The sequence below is a fragment of the Erithacus rubecula genome (genome assembly GCF_903797595.1).
Source record: "Erithacus rubecula genome assembly, chromosome: 12".
Taxonomy (NCBI): Eukaryota; Metazoa; Chordata; class Aves; order Passeriformes; family Muscicapidae; genus Erithacus; species Erithacus rubecula.
Window position 1 is genome coordinate 31,783 of NC_136664.1, and position 23,808 is coordinate 55,590.

Below are 23,808 nucleotides of genomic sequence, written 5' to 3' on the forward strand. Positions count from 1 at the left end.
GCACAATAGGGAGAGAATTAAAACGCTATTTTCACTGTGATTCCTCTGAAAGTTTCTTCATATGCTTTGGTTTTTGCACTGCCAGCAAACATCACATTGAAGTATCTGATTGAAAACATTGCCATTCCAAGGAAACCACTATGAAATCTATCAATAAATGAAGTCCCCGTTTAAGCCTTTTATAACACAGCTTCTGCAGTTGCCCCACCTTTTGGAAAATTTATATGCTAAAATCTAAAACATCAAAAGAAAATAAAAAAAATATACAATTGCACAACAGCTTTAAAGAAGAAAGTCACATGACGAAATTTAATATCTACTTTGTTCCATATATACAAATAAAGAACTATGATTCTTAAATAATTAAAGCATGAAAAAAATAAGTGAACTATTATCAATAAACAAAGACATCTTTGAGAATCCATCTCTTAATAGAAAGTGCTAAATTATATTCCTAAAACAATGCTGTGAGCAGCAGGGTAATAGGCAGACAGGTATCATGTTGTCTTTATTTTAATGTAAAAAACTCAAGGAAAACACCTTGCATTAACAGAAAAGGAGTAGACAAAAAGATAAAGCCATCAGCCACAGGTATTCCAACTACTATATTGCTGCACAGTACAGAAATATCCAAACAACTACCCTGCTCCACCTCTCCAGATCTCTCAAAAACATTTCAGTGCTTTGGATTAAATGATGACCAACTGAATTGATTTTGTTGTCTTGGCAACACCAAATCCAATGTCAGATCTCTTTGTTCTTTTTCTGAATCCACCAGCTGATAACCAAGAATGTTTATAGCACCTTTGCAAACTTCCTGTATTTTCTTAACTTTCTGAAAGGAAAGAACATTTCTCCAGGCCTGTGAAACACTGACTGCATCTCGAGATGTTATTTTGAAGGCTTCTTTTTTTTTTCCTGGTCCCTGTCCATGTGTGATATTATAGATCCAGCTTTTGAGCCTGGGAGTCAAACTAAGGTCTGCAAATTTATACATTTCTGAAATTTCTGATAATGGATCTCTTACCAGATCTTCAAAACGGACCATTAAATAGCGATCTTTCAGGAAATTAGGTGGTTTTAGAGAAGCTGTTTCGTAAATCTGAACATGACTTCTACATACCTCTTGGATTACTTTGTATTTGCTATCTTCCACTTTAGTGCCATTGGTACTCAAGACAATTCCGTTGTCACGGGCCAACGCTTTGACCGATTGTTCCCGTGACTTAACGACTGCTCTGGGGTCACGGACCAGGTGAATTATTTTGAGATTCAGGGAGGGATCAGTGAGAAGGGGGTATAGGACTTTCAAGTCAAAGAACCGAACTTCCTTGATGACAACATGGCTGTAAGTTTTACAGGCTTCCTCCACCTTGCTGAATGGATACCGTCCACAAAGGGTTTTGCATGCCAACTCACTGGTTATGTCAGTACGTTGAAAAGAGTCACAAGCAGGAGCTGAACACAGAGCCCGACTTGCCGCCCACTGGAAAAGATCGGATAAGTTTCTTTTCCAAGGCATGTAAGCATCAAACACAGACATGTCACACAGAAAGACCGACCTGACTAAGTCCCGCACTGCCATGTGTAAGACTTTGGCACTGTTCTGGTACATTGTAACCCACACATGCCAGGCAGGTTCCATCAGGTAGAAAACGCTGGGGTGCTGGCTGAAAAGCTGACCGACAAAAGAAGATCCCGACCGCCAGGAGGAGAGAATAAGTATGTGGACTTGTGATGGTTTCTCCTCAGACTGAGGCATGAAGCTACTGTACCGGGCATACATGAAGAGTAAGAATCCAGTCTGAACTGTAACAAAAATGATAACTACTGTGCTAGGAATCCGAATCCTTGCCATTCTCACCGAGGAAGGGCAACAAGAAAAGCTGAAAAAGAGAAGGGAAATACTGGTGAACCATTGTTCTGTGGCACAATAACAATACAACTTAGACAATAGAAACTCTTGCATTAGTAAAATCTTTCTTCAAATGTGCATGTATGTATACGGCATTAACTGCTTCCTTAATCAGTTGCACTGGGGGATGATCACAGCAGGTGACAGCTGTTGGAAACTCAAAGGAAGTAATGTGTGACAGTAAGATCACTGCAGAAGTAAGCAAATAAGGAAATGCTTGATGTTGAAGAAAACATTGGGTTAATGCAGCTCAACCTTTGGATTAAAAAAAAAAAATAAAAAACACAAAACAAAAAACAAAAACAAAAAACCCACCCCAAACCCCCAAAACTACAAAATACACAAGGCCCCCAACTTGAATAATGGTAAATGTTGCCCAAAAACAAAGAAGAAAAACAAAAATCCTGAATTGCTCAACTGTATTTCTGTTTGAATTTAAGATTACAAGGATTTCTATCCCCTGAAAGGAGTGGATGTGAACATCGGTAACTGTGGGTGCTGAAATAAAAATAATCTTATTTAATGTGAGTGCAGTACCCTACAGTGGTCATAGGGTGCTATACCAAAAGGTGCTTGTCTACATTCCCCTATTTTCCAAACTGCAGAAGATAGATGAAAACTCACAACCTGAAGCCACACCTAGTTGCAGATGATAAAATTAAAAAGCTGCTGACACATATCTTTGGTCTGGAGTGCATACACCCCGAGACTGAATACCCTGAGTTTGCATTCAAGGAATTACAAGTTTGGGAGTTAGATTAGTGGGCATATAACTCCCTAGAAAATCTTAGGCATGTCAATGCCAGGTGGATTTCTGCTTTACTTTGCAGTCAAAGTTCAAGACACATGCACTCCTCACAGCTTTTTACTAGAAGTTTTTGGAACCTACCCTTTTGTGCTCTCACTCATGCAGATTCCACTTGTAAGCAGTCAGTAAGGGTTAGCAGGCAAGGTTTTAGGAAAGTAAGACTCCTCATGTATGCAGATCATCTCAAAACTTCTACATATATATATTTGCTATCTAGCTGCATTTGCAATTTGCAATTACAATTTTTTCTTGTTACAGTGAAAGATACATTTTTTCAACACACTCTGAACTCTTGAAAGAAAATCATGCAGACTAGTAAACATAGATACACACTCATTTGATATAATATATTTAATTGAATTAAATGATCACTCATTAAAAAACCTTTATGTATACTGCATATTAAAATGTGAAACTCTGCTTCAAAATTCTGAGGCAGCAAAAGTGTACAAGAGTTCAACAATTCAAGAGTTCAAATAATTACATTGATTTAAAGTAAGTAATGGAAGAAAAGCCTTCTAAGGACTGTTAAACGCAAAAATGAGGCTACAGCCCATGGCTTAGCAATTCCCTAAACTGAGGATAGCCTGTGGTATATGCCTGTATTGTGGTGACAAACTAGGAGAAATAAGGCTTACTGTATTATTTAACTTCCTTAGCAGTCCACTGCTTGCTATCTCAGGCAAAAGAGCATAGAGAAATCCTTAGTTTAATTCAGCCTGGCCATTCTTCATAGATAAATTTGCCTTGTTCAAATACTGAATTTTTGCATATCACATCTCCGGAAGCATCTGTAAGTTTCTCTGGGCTGTGCAAAACGTGAGTCATTATCTACATTAACACTGCATTCTGCAGATCCTTGCAGTTTCACCCGTTATGTAGCTTTTAGAGACTCTTTTAAAGACTCTTTTAGAGACGCTTTTTAAAGAATTAATGTGTTTCTACTCTAGCTAGATAGAACTGCTGCTTCATTCTAATTATGCTGCAGAACCACAACACTAGCTGCTCTTTGCATCTTATTAGCAGGTGGAGGACTGAGGAATAAAAGCCAAAAGCTGTTTTTCTTAAATTCACTTCTGCCTTGACTGTCTCTCAGACCTCTCTTCGCTCCAGTTCCCACCCAAGTACTGCTGCAGAAAGCACTGTGCCAATGAAAAAACAGATTACATGAATACTAGTCCACATGTGTCTGAACTAATCAGATTCAAGTGCAACAAATAACATCGAATGACTACAGCTGAAGTATTTCCCTATACTTCAATATGATAGGAACTGCAAGAAAAAGTGTGACATCAAAGTAAAACACTAAGTAGATACCCATGTTCTATATTTAAGATTAATTTTCTATCCTTTTGGAAAAGTCGGAGTGCTTCTAAGGAATATACACACATGTAGACACCACCAAGAAAAAGCATAATTACAGAATATATCATCTAGAAAAGTATTCTCTTATGTGGTTTTCAGTGCATAAGGCCAAGTACACCGCTTTCTCTGTAAACAGTGCCTTCTATTTCTGCACTTACTGTGTTGGGCAGGTGTAATTCTATTTTCATGTAAAAACAACCATTTACCATTTGCAATTGCATCTTTTTTAACCCAATGAGCTCCTTCGTGATTTTTGATAAACTTTAGCTGAGGCAGAAAGCAGCTGTCGAACAGCCCATAGAACAACCTCCGCATAGACTTGTTGAAGATCTATATATGCATGCACATATACACATATTTATAAATCTACTGAATAGATTATATTATTTCATTGCCTTAGTTGTGGACTTGGCATTGTTGATTTAACAGTTGGAGTTCCTGATCTTAAAAGTCTTTTCTAACCTAAATGTTTAACCCAAATGTGAGGAACAGGACCTTGCAATACAGGCTACTTCTGATCCTCTAGCTATTCCACTGCAGGACTCAACAGATGGTGCTGTTAGGCATGCTTGCTCTTTCAGCACAGAAAGGCAACATGCCAAAACTGCACACTGAAGCTGCACACTGAAACACTAGTCAGTGACTCGCTTTGTGTTGCCCCCTTCCTCCACCAACAGCTCAGTGGGACCACTTGCCCACCCCCAAGCTCCCCTCAGGAAAGCAAAACCTCCTTTTTTCCTGCTTTGCTCCACAGAATTGCTTCCTCATAGCTGCGCCTGCCTGACTACAGCATGCCTGCCAACCACAAATATGGGGAGGGGAAAAGGAGAAGCAGCAGAGGGGCCAGATGTTCTAGCATTACTGCCACTTCAGCTGCCATCTCAGTGACAAAGCTCTAGAAAACACCTCCTCGTTGACTCATACAATCAGACTGACATCAAGTGGCAAGGGAGCTACAACAAGAGGCAAGGGAGCTACAACAAGCAGAAAAACAGGTGTAACAGGTGTCAAGTTGTGCAGCAGACAGCACTCTGACACTTGTCACTTCTCTCAGCTGAGATGTACCAAGTACAGCAACACTCGGTGACATCACAATATGTGCTTTTGTAAATAATGAATACTCCTCTGTATAAATTATTTTACAAACAGGTACACTGTTATTCCTTTTCTGTGATAGTAGTAGTACTTCTTTGATGATACCATCTCTTCAAGGAGAGCTCTGGTAAAGAGAATAATCAGAAGTCTCTCAAATTCTTGAGGCACAATCATCTCTTCACAGGGCATGCAAATGTTCAAAATGTGAACTGAAAAGGATCAGAAACAAGATCTTAGACTCCATGAACCCTGGGACAGTTCTACAATAACTATTCCTACATATCATCCAAAGGAAATTCATTATACAAACTGGTCAACAGAGCAATCATTTTCTTCCTGACTTAAACTGTCTTTGAGAGACTGCTGAGCTGCAGAGCCACTAGTATATGCCATTGCTTGCCAAGAAACTAAATACATTACAGAAAAGTATCCAGTTTAAGCAAGCAGGGTAAAAGTACAGTCAGCGGTAGTATTGATCCCAAAAAGATCTCATTTCTAAGGAAAGCAGACTCAGAAAGGCAGAAAAGAAAGAAAGAAATTGTCCACTGGATGATCATTTAGCTCTTGCTTCCAGGGACTTTTATTCATTTGTCACATTAGACATATAATGCTGGAATTGAGTAATCAGATCTTTTCAGGTCAGCTGTGAAAGGAGCACAGTTTCTTAGTAACTTCCTTTCAGCACAGAATTCAACCTGAAGAGACTTAATAAAGTAGCAAAAATTAACTTTGTAGCTAAAAAAAACCACACTTCTATTAAACTGCTAATTTTTTTTTTTTTTTTCTGGGATACTAAAAAAAGTTGTGAGATGTTACACTGTAGAAAGACAGAAAGAGTGCCTCATATTAGAGCTGTTGAGAAACCTGCGCTCTGTGAGCTTTGGACAAAAAGCTGGGATGCAAGACTCCCTTAGAACAATCAAGTCTCGGTCTGTTGTGAGAAGACTGAAAAAACAGGCTGGATTAAAGCAAAAACATTTGAGTTAAGAATTACAAATACCTGCTCCACTACAATGACTTCTGACAGACTGAATCTTAGCTGTCTCTTTCAAAGTCTTCCTTGGTCATTTTCTGTCTGAGAAAATTTCCAGCATACTTTAATTTTAAACAGCCTGTGCAACATTTCAAAGTCAAAGAATTTACAGATCACACAGAAATTACATCAAATAATGTACTCAGTTGTAGGTCCCGTCCAACTCAGAATATTCTGTGATTCTGTTGATTTCCGAGATCGATCTTTTCCACTGAAAAATTAACACCTAATGCTGGATTATGTGCACAACCTTTTGTTACCCAAAAACGGTCGTCCTGTATGCTGACCTTTCAGAGCAATCATACAAGATGAATGTATCACCTATGTAGTTAAAATTCACCAAATGCAGCAGTACCGCATTTACTGACTGCAAAAAGAATGATAATGGTAAATGTCATCATGCATTTTATAGAATTAATAGGAAAACATTTGTTCATGGCATGATAAATAGAGCAAAGATCACCTGAAGGTCTACTTTTCCTCATCAAATTTACTCACTGCATACTTCAGCTATAAGACATTGCACCAATGCAATCACCACCAAAATGGCTTCTACAAGCTAACATTAGAAACACAGTTTGCTATGCAAAAAAGTGAAATGCTGGAACAAAGCTGGTCAAAGAATAATATGCAACAATATTACTAGCAATTCTTGCAGTAAATCACCCTACTGACAAAACTTTCCGGTATTCTTCTGCAGCTAGAAATCACACATCTCCATAAGGCAAAAGCTTACTGTATCAACAACAATATGCAGATTGATATTTGAATGGGGAAACAAAAAGTTAGTTTAGAGAACCACTGGTAGTCCTAAAAGCTAAAAGTCTTTCCAATACTAAATAGTTGAAACTCATAAGCCTGTCTAATATTTTAAAATAGAATAGTGAAACTGCAATTAAAATAATAAAATACAGTAAATGTACTGTAGTAATTCTGAATTAGAACATTATGTTAGCATTTCAGGTGATACTGCTAATTTAGCTTTTGGAGATATACTTCTTTTTACAATCTAGTGGTAAAAGAGATGTGAAGGATTGTTTGCAGGAAATCACACACACTTTGTAATGCAATGAAATATACCATACATTTAATTACATGATCATTTAAGTGCTTTTTCTAAAAAAAGTACTGTTTTCTTTGGGAGATTTTAAAATATTTTTTAGAATTAGATAAAGCTGTCCAGCCTAAGCAAATAGCAGTGCCAAAGCATAGCCCTACAACACCTGTTTCTCGATGCACTGAAGCTGAAGATCACAAAGTGTTTTCAGCTTCTAGAATTACTGGTGTTCAAGAAATGAGGTCTGCTTAGTTACAGTTTTTGTTAGGAATTTTTTACTATGGCAAAACTGGGGTGACAAAGAGACATCAGCAGTGACTGAATACTATTCACTTACTTGAGACTCTGTCTGCACCGGTACAAACAGCGTCCTCAAATTCAAGTAGTCCGAGGACGACTGGGCTGGGGTAAGCCCTGTGTGCCTCAGTTGAAGCAACTGTTGCAACTAAGAAATACCGACAAATGCTTCCGATCAGCATGTCACCTTGAACTTAGAAACCTTCAACCTTCGCCCTGTGTCCTAGGCAGGACATAACAGAAAAATGGGAGGGGATTTCCTGAAATGATGGTTCTCTAAAGACCTTATTTCACCATCTAACTCCAACAAACGAAACCACCTTAACCTGAACCAGCCATGTTCCCTAAGGAAAAGGAAGAAAAAAAAAATAGGCAAAAAAAACCCCAACCAAACAAACAACCAACCACCCCAACGCACAAAACACCAAAGCTGAAAAAAAACCCCCCAAAAAACCCAGCCTCATTTTCAACAGCTTTACCTCCGTCAGTGGGACATCGGTTCCGCCGCAACTGGTATTGCCGCTACTCTGCCGCCACAAGCAGGGGCGTGTGTGACCCGTTCAAAACATCTCCCTTAGAGCACCGTTGTCTGAGACAGGGAAAAAAAAAGTCTGACCGGGACTTCCAGTCCTGTGTAATAACCGCACCCCCACCCGCATCAGCCTGCCCGTACCTTGTCGCCGCCTCCCGCCACCGCCGCGGCCCCGAGCGGCCGACGGAGACAATGAGCCGCTTTCAGACGTGGCCGAGGCGCCGGGGCAGCGGGAGGAGCGCGAGAAGCAGACGATCCGCCCCGCCCCCGGAGCATCCCCGGGCGAGGGCGCGGCCGCTCGCCCGCCCCAGCCAGGCACGTGCATCCCGGCAAGCAGGGTCCCGGCTGGCCCGCCGGACCCGGCTCGGAGCAGCACGGCCTGGCCGCCGCAGCAGCCGGCGTCCCACGGCTTCGGCCCTTGCTGTCGCAGCAGCCCCCTCCGCCTCCTCCCTCCATCCTGGCCCAGCACTCCGAGGCCAACAGAACTCGGCGCGGCCGCGTCCCGCTCGTCTCGAGCGAGTAGAACGAGAGGATAATGGTGAGTTTACAAGTAACGAGGTGGTTTCTTTTCTCCTAGTTCCATCTCTTAGAAGACTCCTGAAACATGACTCTTATATGGCCACGTTCCTACATCAGTTTATGCATAGGACTTCCAATTCAAAGCTGCTTTTTCCTTCTTGCGGAACCTTGATTAATCCTGGCAAGCCACTATGTCCTTCCTCATTGAAGAGCATTTAGATTGCTCTGTCATATGTATACACAAAGATCTGTGTAAGTAGCACTATGGTGCATGGCAGTGGTTTTTGTGCTGCTTAGCAAGCTAAAGGAAAAGTTCTTGCAGATAGCTTTCTTAGAAAGGCTCCTCCTTCCTAAATCTCTTCTAATGCTGGTTGCAGTGGATCCTCAGCTATATATTTTCCCGTGTTTGTTGCTTAAGCTATAAAATCTTGCATTTTTTTCTATTACTTGGTTATTTACAAAACTAGAATGTCTCTTCAAGCTTGAGAAAGGAGTCAGAACTATGGTCAGTATAAAAAGTGATCCAGGACCACAGCAGAGGTATCACATCACAGTTTTTTTTTTCCCTGTTGTGGTAACATCTGCCTTTACAGCTCCTTTTACCCTGCATTCAGTTATTAGTCCCAGTCCTCTTTGAAAAGAAATAAAGGGATGGCTTCAGGTCATGCTAAACAATCACATGCCACCTGCAAGTAAAAAACTTTTGATTGCTTCCTTTTAATGTATATAGTCCTTTGCTTACATTACTGTAGAGGATTTTTTCCAGTTTTCTCCATCTAAAGGAAAAGGGAACATTAAATAGATTTTTCTCTGTATTTCCAGAATTAGATCTAATCTCCATTTCTTATTTCACATGTATTCACTGTACTGTTGCTCTGAGCAGCATCATTTGTTCTAACTTAATGTGAAAGGCTACAAAAAGAGAAAAGTGAGAGATGAATTAAGGGACTAATAGAGTCTCCTAGTACTGTGGCTTTTGAGCATTAGTCTCTTCCATCTTTCTGTTCCTACCTTAAAGAGACTTCTATTCAGCTTGGAGGGAGACTCTTACACATTCCATTTTTGTGGGAGTAAAACATTCAAACCCCTAAACTGCGGCCCTGTAGTTTCTCCAGAGATTTCTACCCTTTGCTCATGTCCACCTTAATGCTTCTGCAGACATACACCAAGTTCAGCCAAGTGTAGCGGTGTGGAACTGGATGGTGAATGCTGCTACCTTGCCTAGTGTCTTCTGAGAAAGCCGCTTGGATAGATACAGACAGTCACTGAATTCACAGTTACACATACCACAGATAAGTCAGCAAAGAGAGACAGAAAGGGTCTCCTGTATAGAGCTCCAGCAAGGTTTATTGCCAAGCCATGCTGAAGGAATCCAGGGACAAAAGAAAAAAATCACTGCAGTGTCTTGGTTAAAGTACAGGGTCAAGTCAAAGGGCAGTGACCTATAGGGAACAGGGATAGATTAACACAGCGCTGCAGGGGAAGCCTTTTGGTCTCATTTCAGATAGTGAGGCATTCTTGAAGCCTGTGCCAGACTTTTTCAGGGCATTCCCCTAGAGGTTGCTTTGATAGGCTCAAGGGTCTCCTCAGTCAAGGAACTGACTTGTCTGAAAAAGTGATTATATATTGGATAAAGAGCATCTTCTGTAGTAATTATGTTGAGAAGGACATGACTGGCACTATCACCAGTCTTTTATTAAAACCTTTTCATGCCTTCTCTCAGGTAACTCTGACTCCTTTTCTCACAGGGAGCTCCACACAGCACTGACTACTCTCCTCTCTGCAAGTTTCTTTCTTCTGCACGAATGGCTAAAGCCAAACCTGTTCTTTACCCAGCCACCTGACCCTCTCTGTCCCTCATACATCTTACCCTGTCTGTCGCTTGAACGACTGTATGTCCCTTACTTCTTCACAGCACAGCCAGCAGATTCCAGCTACAACTGTAACTCTTGACTAGCTGGCTCACTCTTTTATAACACCCATCCTCATTGGGCAGGCAAGGCTGTTTCCACTCCTCAGTAATCAGTACAGCTGTACTTCATTAGGAAAGACTGCCTTCTGCACTACCCTTACAAACTATTCTCCTACAATCTTCACCATAATGAACTCCCTGAATTAACTCATGCAGTCATGCAAGCACCATTACTGCTACAAGGGAGAGCACACCACATGTACATCAGCTTGAGATATGGGAGAAACAAGCTCACAGCCCCTTCATTCATGCTGTGCAGTGGCTAGAAGCCCTAAAAAGCTGTAGACAGTTGCTTTGACTCTGGAGATGCTGATACAAAGCCAGTTACCAGTAATCCTACACTGCTGCATAGAGACTTTAAAGATCCAAGAGTAAATTGGAGACTTCTGGAAAAGGTAGTTCTCCCAACTGCCAGGACATTGAATTCTAGAGGATGATGGCCAAAAGGTGGCATCCTGCTAAGCTGCTCTGTCATATTTCATAGCTGCACTGTGTCTTAAGAATTCAAGAGAACCAAAGGCACTTGGAATATTCTGCAGAATTCTAGCATCTAGAATTCTTTAAAATTCTGTCCTGCCATAACACTGCTTTGCTAGAATTAATTCTTTAATGCAAAATTGAAAACATAATGGAAACTTTGTTGTTTTCTCTTGAAAGCTTGTCTGGCATAAAAAGTAAGCCCACAAAAAGAAGACAAAGTTTTCTTCCCTACGACCACCACCATCAAGAATGAGTTACACAGTCTTTCAGTCTTTCTTTACCAAGTGATTATAATTTTTATCTGTTCTAAACTATGTAAGTTCTGAAGGTAATTACTCACTTACTTTGAAAATAAGGCTTCCCTGCTACAATTTTTTGCTAGTTCTCTTTCAATGGATACAAGGATTCTCTGTTTTACTATTCACAATTAATGGTCTGCAGCTACAGTAATAATGCCAATAGTAAATGGTTGTGCAAATTTTGCAAACACTATCACCGAAAACTTGGTTTCTCACATCAACCTTGAATTTATTAATCATTCAATTTAATAATTAAATTGTCGAGTATTTATAGCCACAGATAAAGAAGCACATCTCTGACCTTGACTCAATTTTGCGCTTCATAGTGCACACAAATGCATGTACAAATAACTCTTGACAACTCTAAGACTACAGTCTTGATTGATTTACAAGAAGTAAAACCAGTTATTGCTGTTACTTTTAGCATATTATTTTCAGTTTTCAAGATGGTTTATTGTGGACACCATTGAAACCCCAGGCTGAAAATTGCAAGGCTCGGAGCTCTTTTTCTCTTTCTCATGCTAGGGAAACTTTTCCCAGGCTGAGACAGTTTTCTCAGCTCCAGCCTGAGCCTTTCCTAAGATGATAACATTTGGGAAAAACAGAAAGGAATTAATAACAAGATTAACACCTGGAGTTCACTGAAAAACAGTTCTCACAGTCTGTGAGAAAGTTTTGTTTTCTTCTATTGTCCAATAGACAGCTGTCCTGTTTGTAGTTTGTGAACCACACTATAAATGTGGTTCAGTCATTCAGTAAATCACTTCTTTAGCCATCTAGCTGGATAAGTCTTTGTTGTTATTATACGCAACTCCTAGTGCATAAAGCGACAGTTCTTCAGGTATGTTCCGTTGCAAAAAAATAACTAGGCTCTTCTTTAACTGTCAAAAAATAAAATTTTCCAGCTCCAAAGTAATGTTCCTAAAGAAATAAGATGAATGAACATGTATTTTTAAAAGAAAGCACAAACAGAGCATACTTGGAACATACTTACAAAATTCTGATCTTCTGAAGTAAGAAGTGCATAGAGAATAATATCAGGTAACTATTTTTGAATGGCATTTCTATAAAGTGTTCTCAGGCATTTCTTCAGGACTGGTGCTGTTTGTAGGACAGTACTGGAGATACAGGCAGAACTGGTGATACTGGAATTGTAGTCAACACCTGATTCTGAAACAAAAAGGTCTTAATCCTACCGAATATCCAAAGAAAGATAAGGAGGATGCTGACATACTGGATCCAGGCAAATTTAATAATTTCCCAAAATCCTGGCTGATATTTAAAGGAAGTCAAGGAGTGTTAATAGAAAAGCTTCTGATGCTACCACTGCAATATTTAAACAAACTCATAGGCAGAAAGGCACAAGCCTTGTTAAGACATCAGTTTGAGTCACAAATGCTAAGCCTCTGAACCACAGAAACACCTAAAAACCTTCTACCATGGTAGGTAACAAAACCAGAAGAGACTGTTTTTCCTAGAAGATATTTAAACCAATTCTGGGTAAAGTACCTACTTTGTGCCTGAGTCACCAGGAAGTACTTATTGTTAATATCCAGGCAGGTAAACAAATCTTGTAGGAATTGTGCTCCATACAGATTCTTCTAAACAAAGACCTGTTCTTGTCTAAGAAAAAGAGTGAAGAACATAATGAAGAATTATTTTTTCAAAACAACCAAAAAAATTCCGGTCTGTCTGCACATGAACAGATGTAGCAAGCTCCCACTGCAGGAGTTATTATTTGGTGAGATGATCTTGCTTACAGATTTGTAATTATTTGCTTTAGGTCACAGACTACAGTATCATGCTTTGCAAGTGGCATCTGTGACACATTGGGACAGCAGGTACTGCAGAAGCAAAGCAAGACGTACAACAAATATTCCCTGAGAATAGATAACAAACTGTTTTAAAGGCCTTTTCAGAAAAGCTGAAAAGCAACACAGGTTCCCAATAAAGAAAAGCAAAAAGTGATTATGCAAGCACAACCATCTGAAGGAATGGACAAATAGGTATTTCATTAACTCCAGAACTATAGCATTTGCTTAGCTAACAAACAAGCAAAACAAAAAAAAGCGTAGCAACACATCTAATGTGGTGAAGGCTCAAATAATATAACCCTATTATATAACAGTTTTTGCAGTTTTTGAAGGATATAAGATAACTTCCACTGGATAATGAATGGTGGCATTAATGATAAATGGTGTATCTGTTGCTCTTCCAGTCATCCAAACAGGGCTGGGATCTGAAAAGACTGTTGTCACTAAAATTGAGAAAGGAAACATCAAGGTTAAGGGGCTTTTAGGTATTAAGACAGAAGTAATACACTTCACAAAACAGCTGCCAATATGCTAATCACTACTGTTCTGTAGCTACACATTCAGGCTTACCATTTCTATCCCAATATGCTGCAATGATGTTTGCTAGATCATAGTCACTTGCAAAAGGACTTGTGCTATTGACCACAGACACCTGTTATAACAAGGAGACACTTTAATTATTTGTCCAGTCTTCAAGACAGTAATTCTACTTAGTTTCTTACACAAAATAACCATGCCCTTCAAGGAATAAACATCACACATAAATAAATACATAAATATCAGAGTGAACATCTTGGCAGAATAACCTTTTCCCTCTTGTAGTCTAACAAGAAAACATCAGTTCCAAAGTCTTACAGTTCTTTCTGTGCAGTAGTACAAATAATTAGGGTGTCACCTACGACACTAGGAGGATTATGAAGTCAGGGGTGTGAATTGAAGGGGGAGGGAAAAACATTTCCTCACATTGTATCTGGTATCCAATCCACAATGGTTAAGTAATTGCCTCTGGTTTAATTTCAAGTCTCCATTCACATAGAGTTGAGACCCTGGCACAGGAGAAAAAAACTGAAGAAAAGCCATGCTCTGCATCACAAATGTTGACATTCTCTGAAATAGTGAACACAGAAAAGGAAAATTTAGGGGGAGGAGGAGGGACACATAACACAGTTTTCCACTTCTTGCTATCAAGAAGATTTTTCTACAACTTGGTTTTCTACTATTTGATTTTTCTACAAATCCCAAGTTTCAGGTCATCACCTTAGTCTAAACAAGGGAACACCAAATAAAAATTTTTTTTTTTTTAAAGTGAACTATCTTAGTTAATAGTTAACTGACTTTATTACCTCAACAAAGTTCCACAGGAAATTCAGTGAAATCCAATGTCTGTGGTTAATGACAGAAAGATTTGACTAGCCATAACATGTAAAAAGCAGCAAGGTGACTAAACACATTCACTGGAGATACACTTTAAAAACTTAACAGTCAAAATCAAGGACTTGTACTCTGCAACAAGAACCAAATAAAGAAGGTAGGTCCTTAGCTCTTATCAACCACTCAGTCAAAAGGAAAATTTCCACATTTACAGTGGAATAAAATGTATTGTGAATATCATAACTCTCTGTGGTACTAATACCTGACCAAATACTTCAGTCCAAATTTAGAACTGTTGGGCCTGTATTCTGGACCTCAGGCTTAAGAATGTTTTCTACACCACATTGCTATGCTTGCTAAGCTTGCCCATCTGCAATCAGCAAGACTCTAAAGAAACAGCCTAATGCCCCTAGGAAACAACTTATTGTCTGTGCAGCTGCACCCAGCGCAGCTCTATATTATTGCTCCCTTCAGATTCTGGATTCTCTGTGCGCTGGTGTCTTACTCTTGGCTTTAGGTATTAATTGTACTGCCACTTGAGGTACAATGTCTTCCTGTAACGCTTTCTTCCATGTCCGAGTTACAAGCTACAGAAGATCCTGGCAGATGATTACCAATGCTTCAAGAGATATTAAGCAAAATCCAAGGCATTTTAGGCTGCTGCAACAGCCTGACTCCCCATCTCAGAAAATGAGCTGGTTACATCAAGACACAGCAGCGTGTAGGAATGCATATCCTTCTGCCTATTGCAAGACTCAGTTATTTCCAGGTGCTACCCACACCAATACTCACTGTTTTGCATTTCTTTCCTGTATGGTACACTACAGTCCAAGAAAATATAGAGCTTAAAAATAAAAATTAAAAAAAAAAAAAAAACCCAAACAAAACCAAAACTTAACAAAGTGAAAGTATCAAAATGCACAAGAGAGCTAGACTAGAAATGACACAGCACAGGAGGAGAAAATGAAATATTTTCAGTAAAAAACATATTTTAGATAGGAATTTCAAATGTGGAAACTTTGTTTTTCATGTTTTGTATAACCACTACTTGAATATTACAATGGGTCTATATATCACAACAAACAAAACTAGCAATGCTCACATAAAGTTGGTAGGAAAAGAGTAGAATCAGCTGAATTCCAACTACATGCTCTGTTGGTCGTAGTGGAAGTTCCAATTTAAAATGCAACTGATCCATTTTGCCATCTTGATTTTTGTCTTCTTCTCTAGTCTAAAAAAATTTTTTTTAAAGATAGAAATTTTCGTTAGAAAGAAAAACAAAAAAAAGTAAAGCCCCAGGGTACCTCCATAACTGCAGCATGCACATACCAAGGAAGCAAATTAGCTGCATAGTTAGGAATGCAATAAAAAGCTACTTGACTATTTATAGACAGAGGTCTAGATACAAACAAGAAACCTACATTGTTGTCTGTTATACAGTGTTTCATACACCCCTCCAGGGAGGGCAGGTTTACTTCAAGGTCTTTTGTGCCCTACACCATTCCAATCCTCTCCCCTACATGCTACAAAGCATGCCTTAGTGCTGGATATTGTGTAAGACATAGTGCAAATACATGACTGATGGTCAGGTTTGTGCCTCCTACCGCTACAGCATGCCTCTTAAATGGCCTCCGTATGCTGATTCTTGGCTGTGAGTCAAGGCTTGCTATGCTCGTGTGCCAGAGTGTCCAGTACTTCAGCCACTTGCAAATACCGCAGGGCTCGTAACAGAGGCAGACAGAAAAATACCTGCCACTGTGAAATCTCAGAAAGAAAAGTGACTGCAAGGTAGAAAACGTGCTTCTGAAGGCACTTATCTGTTTCCAAATCTAGGGGCTACCCTGCAAACATCACATCATGATAAGCCATGTGGCCAGGGGAGAGGGGCACAACTAATTCGATGAAAGTAAACCGAGGTGTTATGCAAACCTCCAGCGGTGCTTATGAAGATGGTTTGGTGGCAACATTAGTACGGTTTGGTTAACGACTGGACTTTTTCCAATCTAATTTATGCTATGATTCAGTAACACTGAGAGGGAGTGAAACGGGACTCATTAAAAATCCAGCAAATCCCGATGTGAGGCAAAAGGTTTTACATAAAGCTGCTGCTACCTGAAAGCAGCAGTGCCTGACGGGCCACCCGCTCACAAACGCCATCAGCACTCGTGCCCTGAGCCGGCTGCCGGTCCGCTGGGCCCACTCTAAAGCCTCGCGGCCGCCCCTGCCGCCGGGCCGCGCCGGACAGGCCTACCGACAGGAGCGGGACTCGAAGCCGGTCCTCCTGCAGCCTGTTGAACGCTGGGAATGTGCTCCACGCCAAGAAGTTGTCCGGGCCGGACCCCATGGTGGCGATGAATAGAACCTCGTACCGGAAACGAACAGTGGGCTGCTCCAGGTACGTGCTCTGCTTCAGCCAGAAACCTGAGGGCAGAAACAGCACTAAGTTTCAGGACTGCGCCAGGCCCCGCCAGAGCGCGTGGGGTCCAGTGGCGCTCACCGTGGCTCCGGTAGGCCACCAGCAGCGGCGGCACATAGGTGAGCGCCGTGATGAGCAACAGCGCCAGTGCAGCGGCGGAGCAGAGCCCAGCACGGTAGCGCGTGTATAGCGTGGGATGCGAGAACAGATCCACGCCAACCATGGCGAGCACGTCCGGCGCCTCAGCACCAGCGCTCCCCGCACTCTCACCGGCAGCCCCCGCCCGCGCCTTCAGCGCGGCACTGGCGGAGGGTCGGACTGACGAGGCGCCGCGCCAATCAGCGCCGCGGGGACGGGCGCATCAGCCAATAAACGCGCACCGCTGCCTCCCGGGCCCGCCGGCGAGATCGCGCCCGGCAGCGGGGTGGGGACACACGGATAGGGACAGGCGGATAGGGACACCTGCCGGGATGGCGAGGTCTGCGGAGCGGCTTCGAGTGGTCCAGGAGCGCTGCGATCAGCTTCGCACCGGGCTGGTGATTTCGTGCCCGGATGCCACAGCCCCGCCCGCGATCTCTGGCCGGAAGCGCGGCTGCTCAAGCGGTTGCCGGGGAACAGGCGAGCCGGAAGTCCCGCCTGCCGAGCCGCGGCTGTTGTTGTGACAGGGACCGTGAGAGCGACAGGCCCGGCACGAGCCCCCGCCCCCCGCACACGGGCCTCGCCGCCTCTGGCTTCGCTCCCCGCCCGCCGGCACCATGAAGTGGATGTTCAAGGAGGACCACGCGCTGGGTAAGGGTGGGTCTGGGCCAGGCGCTGCCTGGCAGCGGCCCCGCTGCCCTCAGTCTCCCGTGTCGCCATCTGTCGCGGTCGGCTTCCCCAGGCGGTCGCCTTGTCTGTGGGCGGACAGCCGCTGGCGGTCCTCACCGAAGAGTGCTGCGATGCCCGGGGACCGTTTCCCCGAAAAGCTGGAGACTCACTGGGAGGCGGCAAGATGATCGCGATCCCCGCAGCCTTACGGCCCTGCCGGCGCTGCCCTCTCGGCCTACGACACCGGCAATATTATTACTCTGCAATGACTAATTACGAGTTTTGTTCACAGAGCACAGATGTGTCGAGTCCGCAAAAATCCGAGCCAAATACCCCGATCGTGTCCCGGTGAGTAGCCAAGCCAGCTTCAACACAGTACTTAGAAGCAAAGGTGGATAAATTGTTTCCATCCTTCCCACTCTGATGAGTTTCTACTGAGTAAATTAATTTTCCTTTTTGTGTCCTTAAATGTTTTAAAGAAACCCCAAACCCATTTAACTACTCCAACATTTCCTCCTCTGCCCCAATGCCCATTGACAAATAAGCTTTCTAAACACTTTCAGGGATTTTTATGATATATCATGGTCCTGCTTTCTTCTAATGGCAGTAATATCACAGCAAACACCTTCATCGTCTTGAAGATTATGCCTGATCCTTAAAAAGATTATGAAGACTCTTGAAACTTTGACTAAATTAGTTAGATGATATCCCTCCTGTATTCCACGCCTATAACCAGTCACCATGGTGAATCTCCCCATGCAAACTCTGTTGTTTGAAGAACCAATGCAAGTGATGACTACTCCTTTCTGCATTAATACCTACCAATCTGCTAAAGAGTGAATGACTTCTCTTCTTCCCTCCACAATCCCTTTTACCCTGTTTCAGTCTCTGAAGAGACCACAGTTCACATTGTTATTTAACAGCTAGCAACATGTCCACATTCTCAACTTGCTTGAGTGTAAAATTTCCCACATCCTATCTGACCACATGGCAGTTAATGCCACTCCTGCCCTTCACCTTTTGGTATGTAACTTCTCCTTCAGCACAGCCCAGAGAAGACTGTTCATTCCCATTGACTTTTTCTACTGCTCAGTTGCACCTAGTCACAAGATTTTCTCCAGCTACAGTCTGGCAAGCTGATATGATCCTTGCTGTTCTGTCTTGACTAACTATCCCCTTGCACATAGACTGCAGCATCCTTAATGAACATACATCCATACATATTCCACAGCATATCCCTTTATGCATTTCAAAAATATCCTTGATAACTTTAGGGGAAAAAGAAACACTGAAACCCATATTGTGAGTCAGAATGACATGCTTCTGTATCAGGAATGGACAGCAAGGTATAGACAGATACAGGAATTAAATTTAAAAATTGCAGCAATCCTTTGTCTGGACTGGTATGTGTTTTCTGCAATGATTCAAATTGAGCTGCGTACCATTGATACCGAACAGTTGGTATCAATTTAATAGTCAGAAGTGTTTTTCAAACTTAGTATTTCAAGTGGAATGCAGAGCTAAGGAATGGAGACCCTGGAACCTCTGGTAAACCCCGTTTCCTGAAATGCCATATTTTTCCTTCCAGAATCGGGTCTTTTTCACAAGAAATACTTAATTATCCTTTCCCCGCTCCCCATACCAGGTGCTTTTTGTTTGGTTTGTTTATTTTTGTTTGGTTTGGTTTGTGGCCATCTTGCTATCTTTCCTTTCTGTAGTCAATTTCTGATTTCCGAAGCAACGATGAAGTACTCTTTGTGTCAGTTCAGCAGAATACAAAGGTAGCCTCACCAGTACCAGTACAGGGGAAGGATCACTTCCCAGTCCTTTGCCTGATGCAGTCTGGGACACAGCCTTCCTTGTGTCCATGATACATTGCTGGTTCATTTTTAACTTTGGGTCTGCATTGCAATAATTTCATATCATCAGTGTACAAAAGGTTAAGTGATGTGTGTACTTTCCTGTCACAGTTGCCTTTTTTAATGCACCTATTTTACCCTATGGCTGTGCCAAACATAGGCACAAGCCATTGTGTATATGAATGTAGGTTTCAGTGCAGCTGTAAGGTTTTACAGTGCTGAGCCAGTTCTATTTCTTATTTGGCTGTGGTCAGGAAATGTTTTTGTCCATCCCCTCTGCTCACCATTGTAAGTCTGTATGAGCAAGCGATCTAACAAAGCTGTCTGTTCATACCAATCCTGAACAGTCTGACGTTAACACCTGCACTTTACAGGTCATAGTGGAGAAGGTCTCAGGATCTCAGATTGTTGATATTGACAAGAGGAAGTACTTAGTTCCGTCTGACATCACCGTGGCCCAGTTCATGTGGATCATCAGGAAGAGGATTCAACTGCCATCTGAGAAGGCAATATTTCTCTTTGTAGACAAGACTGTCCCACAATCGAGGTGAGAAGCTATTCACTTGGTGTTCAGAATCATATCAGCAAGCCTGTGCATATTACAGGGTCAGTAACACCACTCTTCAAGGCTCATTTGGTGATTTTAGGAGATGTTTGTCACATCTTAATCTCACTAAAAGTGTTTTTTTTCTCATGAGGTTGATAAATGTCTTGTTTCTTGAGCTAGGCTGTAAGGAAAGGCAACTGAAAAATATACGATTTACTTCCATGGCAAAAGGGTGAGCTGTGCAGTTACAATTTTGCACTTGGTTGAGTGCAAAACCACGTACATCATCAATGTCAAAAAAACGATTCTCAGTGTAACAAAAAAAGTTGTGCATTAAATACTCAATAGCAAATGCCATAAATTATTCTGAAAAAAAACCCAATAATCTATCGGTTTATAAAGAAATTATAGCATTACAGACTGGTTGCTGGTTCCTTTTTTAAAATTATTACCTTCAATTAAAAAAAATTGCAATAGAAAGCTTTTTCACAATACTTTCATACAGGAATAAGTTGCATTGTTTTCTGCTGCATAGAGCATAGCAGAAGCAGCTACTACAATTTTCTACCCAATATACTTTTGTAACATTTAAGGAAATAGTATGTGGTTACATGCCTTAGATGTGATTTTATTCTTAATACTTAATTGTAACAGAAAGAGTCCCTCCAGGTAAGCTGATACATAATAGGGACCCATGAAAACCACCCTTTTCCCCGTGTTTTTTTCTAACAGTATGAGACTGCCTATATATCGTCTTTATAACAGTGCTATAGAATTGCTAAGAGCAGGAGAGAGAGATCCATTATCTCTTCTCATATGTTCATAATGAGATGTCACATCTCAGCTAGAAAGAAGAGGGCTGTGCTCATTTAATATTAATGTAAAAATGGTAACTTCTTAACCAATAAACAAAACTACAATCTGTTCATGGCTCTGCTTATCTCACAGGCTTGAGTTTATGTAATAAACTTTTGTATGAGGAGAGAAGGGTGTCATGGTTGGTGATCTATCTATTACTCACCAATTCTCTTCCATTTCAAGTACTGCATACAGATCTTCCCACCTCCTCTCTCGGGCAGAATGACGTTGTTGTTTTCCCTGTCACTCATATCCAGTCTCCATCTTTCAGTTCATTAGCCTTTTCTCAGTTTTGGGAAGTTGGTGAAAAGTGAGCTGAGGTGGCTTCATCTGTGCACCTGACTGATGTCTACTGCTCCAGCCATCCACAGATAGATGGCTGGAGCAGTTGACCAGCAAAATAATTGCTAGGGTTCCTTTTTGTTTTCAAAAGAGAGACTAATTTCTAACAAAGTAAGGAAGGCATTCTGACAAAGGCATTTGTCAAGAAATATAAAAATTTGCTCTGGAGAGAATGCAGGATCATTTCTCTAACTTAGGAGTCAACTGCTTTTAATTTATCCTCATTTTTTGTATTTTAACCTATACACAAACTTCTAAGTTTTAGCCTTTATTACTCCTTGTTTTTATGAGGTTCTAACTGTTAACATTGGCAACTTGCATGAGCCAAGCAAACCATTTCTCTTTTTTTCCCTTTCAAGCTTAACTATGGGACAACTTTATGAGAAGGAAAAGGATGAGGATGGATTCTTGTATGTTGCCTACAGTGGAGAGAACACATTTGGTTTCTGAATGGTGGGGCTTGGCTACTGTACCATCCTGCTGTGTATCTTGTAAATAGCTGATCACTTTCTGTTCTGACATCCTCAGAAGTTCCTTCTATATACATGCATTTGTAACTGGATTTATTTCTTGATATATTGCTAGGTCTTGTTTTATTAGACTGTTAAATTATAAAAAGAAAGTTTTGTTGGTTTTGTGCATTTTTTTCTCATGGCTATGAATTCCCAGAGCCTCAGTTCTTTGGGAGGGATACATTTTATTACATTGATTAAATAATAAAGCAAAGTAGTTGGGCAACTAAAACTGGAAGAGAAGAACACACTTTTATTCTGTTTTGAGATGTCAGTTTAAGAAAAATAAAAACAGTAAGTTAGTATTGGGAACACTGGATTTGCTAGCTTATCCAAAGCCAGGAGCAAGATGCTGATTGTGTTGAATTGAGCTAGTAGGTTCCTCTTTCTCAATTAACAAGTACAATAAAAATTCCTGTCACAAACAGGCAGTGCTGTCATTTCTTTACCTCCATTTTCACCAGAAAGTTACTCATCACATTTACTAGATGCTACACAGCTGCTTCTGTTACTTACTAGACATTGTACAACTTCTCAGACTTTAACGTGTGGCTGATGAGACCCGAAGAAAGAGTTCTTTTTAGGTTTCAAATCCAATAACTTCAGAGCTACAGTATCTCACAGCTACTTCTTTTTTACAGACAAAGAGGCAATCCCTTGGATTGTGTGGGAGAGGGTGGAAAAACCAGCTAATTGACCTAATTGCGCAGTGCTGGATATCACAATCTGATATTACACGATAATGCTAGGTTGAAGAAGTAGCATCACTTTGATCTTCCACGGCCTAAAGAAAACACTAAATACAGTTTAGATTCCTATTAAAAGTTTTAATTCATTTTCACACTACATGGTGCCTAAGAATCTAATTTTTAAAATTATTCTAGTTACAGTGGAAATTTACCACATTCCAAGCTTAAATCAAATTAACTCAAATCCCCATGAAGATACATTATGCCTAGAATTGTTTAGCTCTGCAGTCAATCACAAGTATTGGCAAAAGGACTCCAAAATATAAATGTAGGAGCCTGTGAAATGTTTACACTACCCTATTACTGAGGCTTGTCACAGTAACTGTGATGCATGTGCTTACTGCATCTGAAAATGTGCCATTGATCTCAGTAAGCCTTTCATTATTCAGAATAGCACTGCATTGTAAACCACTGCTTTAGGAAGCATTCTGTCAGCGCTTCCATCCTGAATTACTTCTGGCTCCCTTTTCACACATTAATGTTTACTCTTAACTGAATTTTTGATTCAGAATGAAGAAGGCTGTAATTTTTTAAGTTACCTTTTATTACTGGAAAATAGTCTGCTTCTTTTATGCTGAAATGTTACAGTTTTTCTACAGTTATCAAGTAATATTTTTTCTTAGCTGCTCACAGAGGAGTAAGAAACACTTTAAAATGCTAGAAAAAGTTAATTACATGCTAACAGATGTATCTAAAAGCAAAGAAAGATGTTAAGATTGAGGTAACTTATGGATTATCCTTCATAAGCCCCTAAAACCCCCACATAACTGCTCTCTTTAACATCTCTGTATTTACTAGTTTAGATTTAGGAGCCCAGACATGCAAGTAGTTCCGGAGAACATAAGGATAAATATTCTACAGCAGTAACTTCACTTTTCATCCGCAGGTACACTTAAAATGGCAATAAAACATCAAGAAGTTTCCTTTTGATATGCATCGGTGAAATGCATCCCTTTGGATAGTTCATTCCTCTAAAATTAGATAAAGCCTTTGATCCCATATCATCTTCATTTTCTGTTAACCCTTCAATTTATGCACTGAACAAGAAATGAAGAAATATCTCACTGTTCCTACAGCAACATCTCTATGTCACGTATCTTCAAGCTAAATTGAAATGTCATCTCCAATATAACTAAACCAGTACTGGACAAATTTAGTATT

General features: G+C 40.9%; 3 protein-coding genes across 6 annotated transcripts; 1 reads left to right on the forward strand and 2 right to left on the reverse strand.

The window, feature by feature from the left end:
* Positions 1 to 281: 281 nt before the first annotated feature.
* Positions 282 to 1,858, reverse strand: LOC306806957 (carbohydrate sulfotransferase 5-like; the record flags this gene model as incomplete). The annotated part of the gene is made up of 1 exon (XM_079316123.1): positions 282 to 1,858. The coding sequence occupies one exon, from the start codon at positions 1,856 to 1,858 to the stop codon at positions 677 to 679; it is 1,182 nt and encodes a 393-aa protein (XP_079172249.1). The 3' UTR covers positions 282 to 676.
* TMEM231 (transmembrane protein 231) lies at positions 282 to 17,479 on the reverse strand. Of its 4 annotated transcripts, XR_013775610.1 has the most exons (9): positions 17,055 to 17,479; positions 16,809 to 16,978; positions 15,660 to 15,788; positions 14,150 to 14,293; positions 13,757 to 13,838; positions 13,519 to 13,629; positions 12,367 to 12,646; positions 8,050 to 8,159; positions 282 to 1,886 (listed from the first exon to the last, which is right to left on the reverse strand). XR_013775610.1 is itself a non-coding variant. In XM_079316124.1 (7 exons), exons 1-7 carry the CDS (start codon positions 17,194 to 17,196, stop codon positions 12,462 to 12,464), a joined length of 963 nt encoding a protein of 320 aa, XP_079172250.1. In that variant the 5' UTR covers positions 17,197 to 17,479; the 3' UTR covers positions 12,289 to 12,461. The 4 variants fall into 4 exon arrangements, 1 of the variants encoding a protein (XP_079172250.1); XR_013775611.1 differs by lacking the exon at positions 12,367 to 12,646 and having other exon boundaries at positions 12,886 to 13,629; positions 17,055 to 17,431; XR_013775612.1 differs by lacking the exons at positions 282 to 1,886; positions 8,050 to 8,159 and adding an exon at positions 9,320 to 10,228.
* A 19-nt stretch (positions 17,480 to 17,498) lies between these two features.
* On the forward strand, positions 17,499 to 22,323 carry GABARAPL2 (GABA type A receptor associated protein like 2). Its single transcript, XM_079316126.1, has 4 exons — positions 17,499 to 17,762; positions 18,073 to 18,128; positions 20,014 to 20,186; positions 21,746 to 22,323. Exons 1-4 carry the CDS (start codon positions 17,729 to 17,731, stop codon positions 21,834 to 21,836), a joined length of 354 nt encoding a protein of 117 aa, XP_079172252.1. The 5' UTR covers positions 17,499 to 17,728; the 3' UTR covers positions 21,837 to 22,323.
* The last annotated feature ends 1,485 nt before the right edge of the window (positions 22,324 to 23,808 follow it).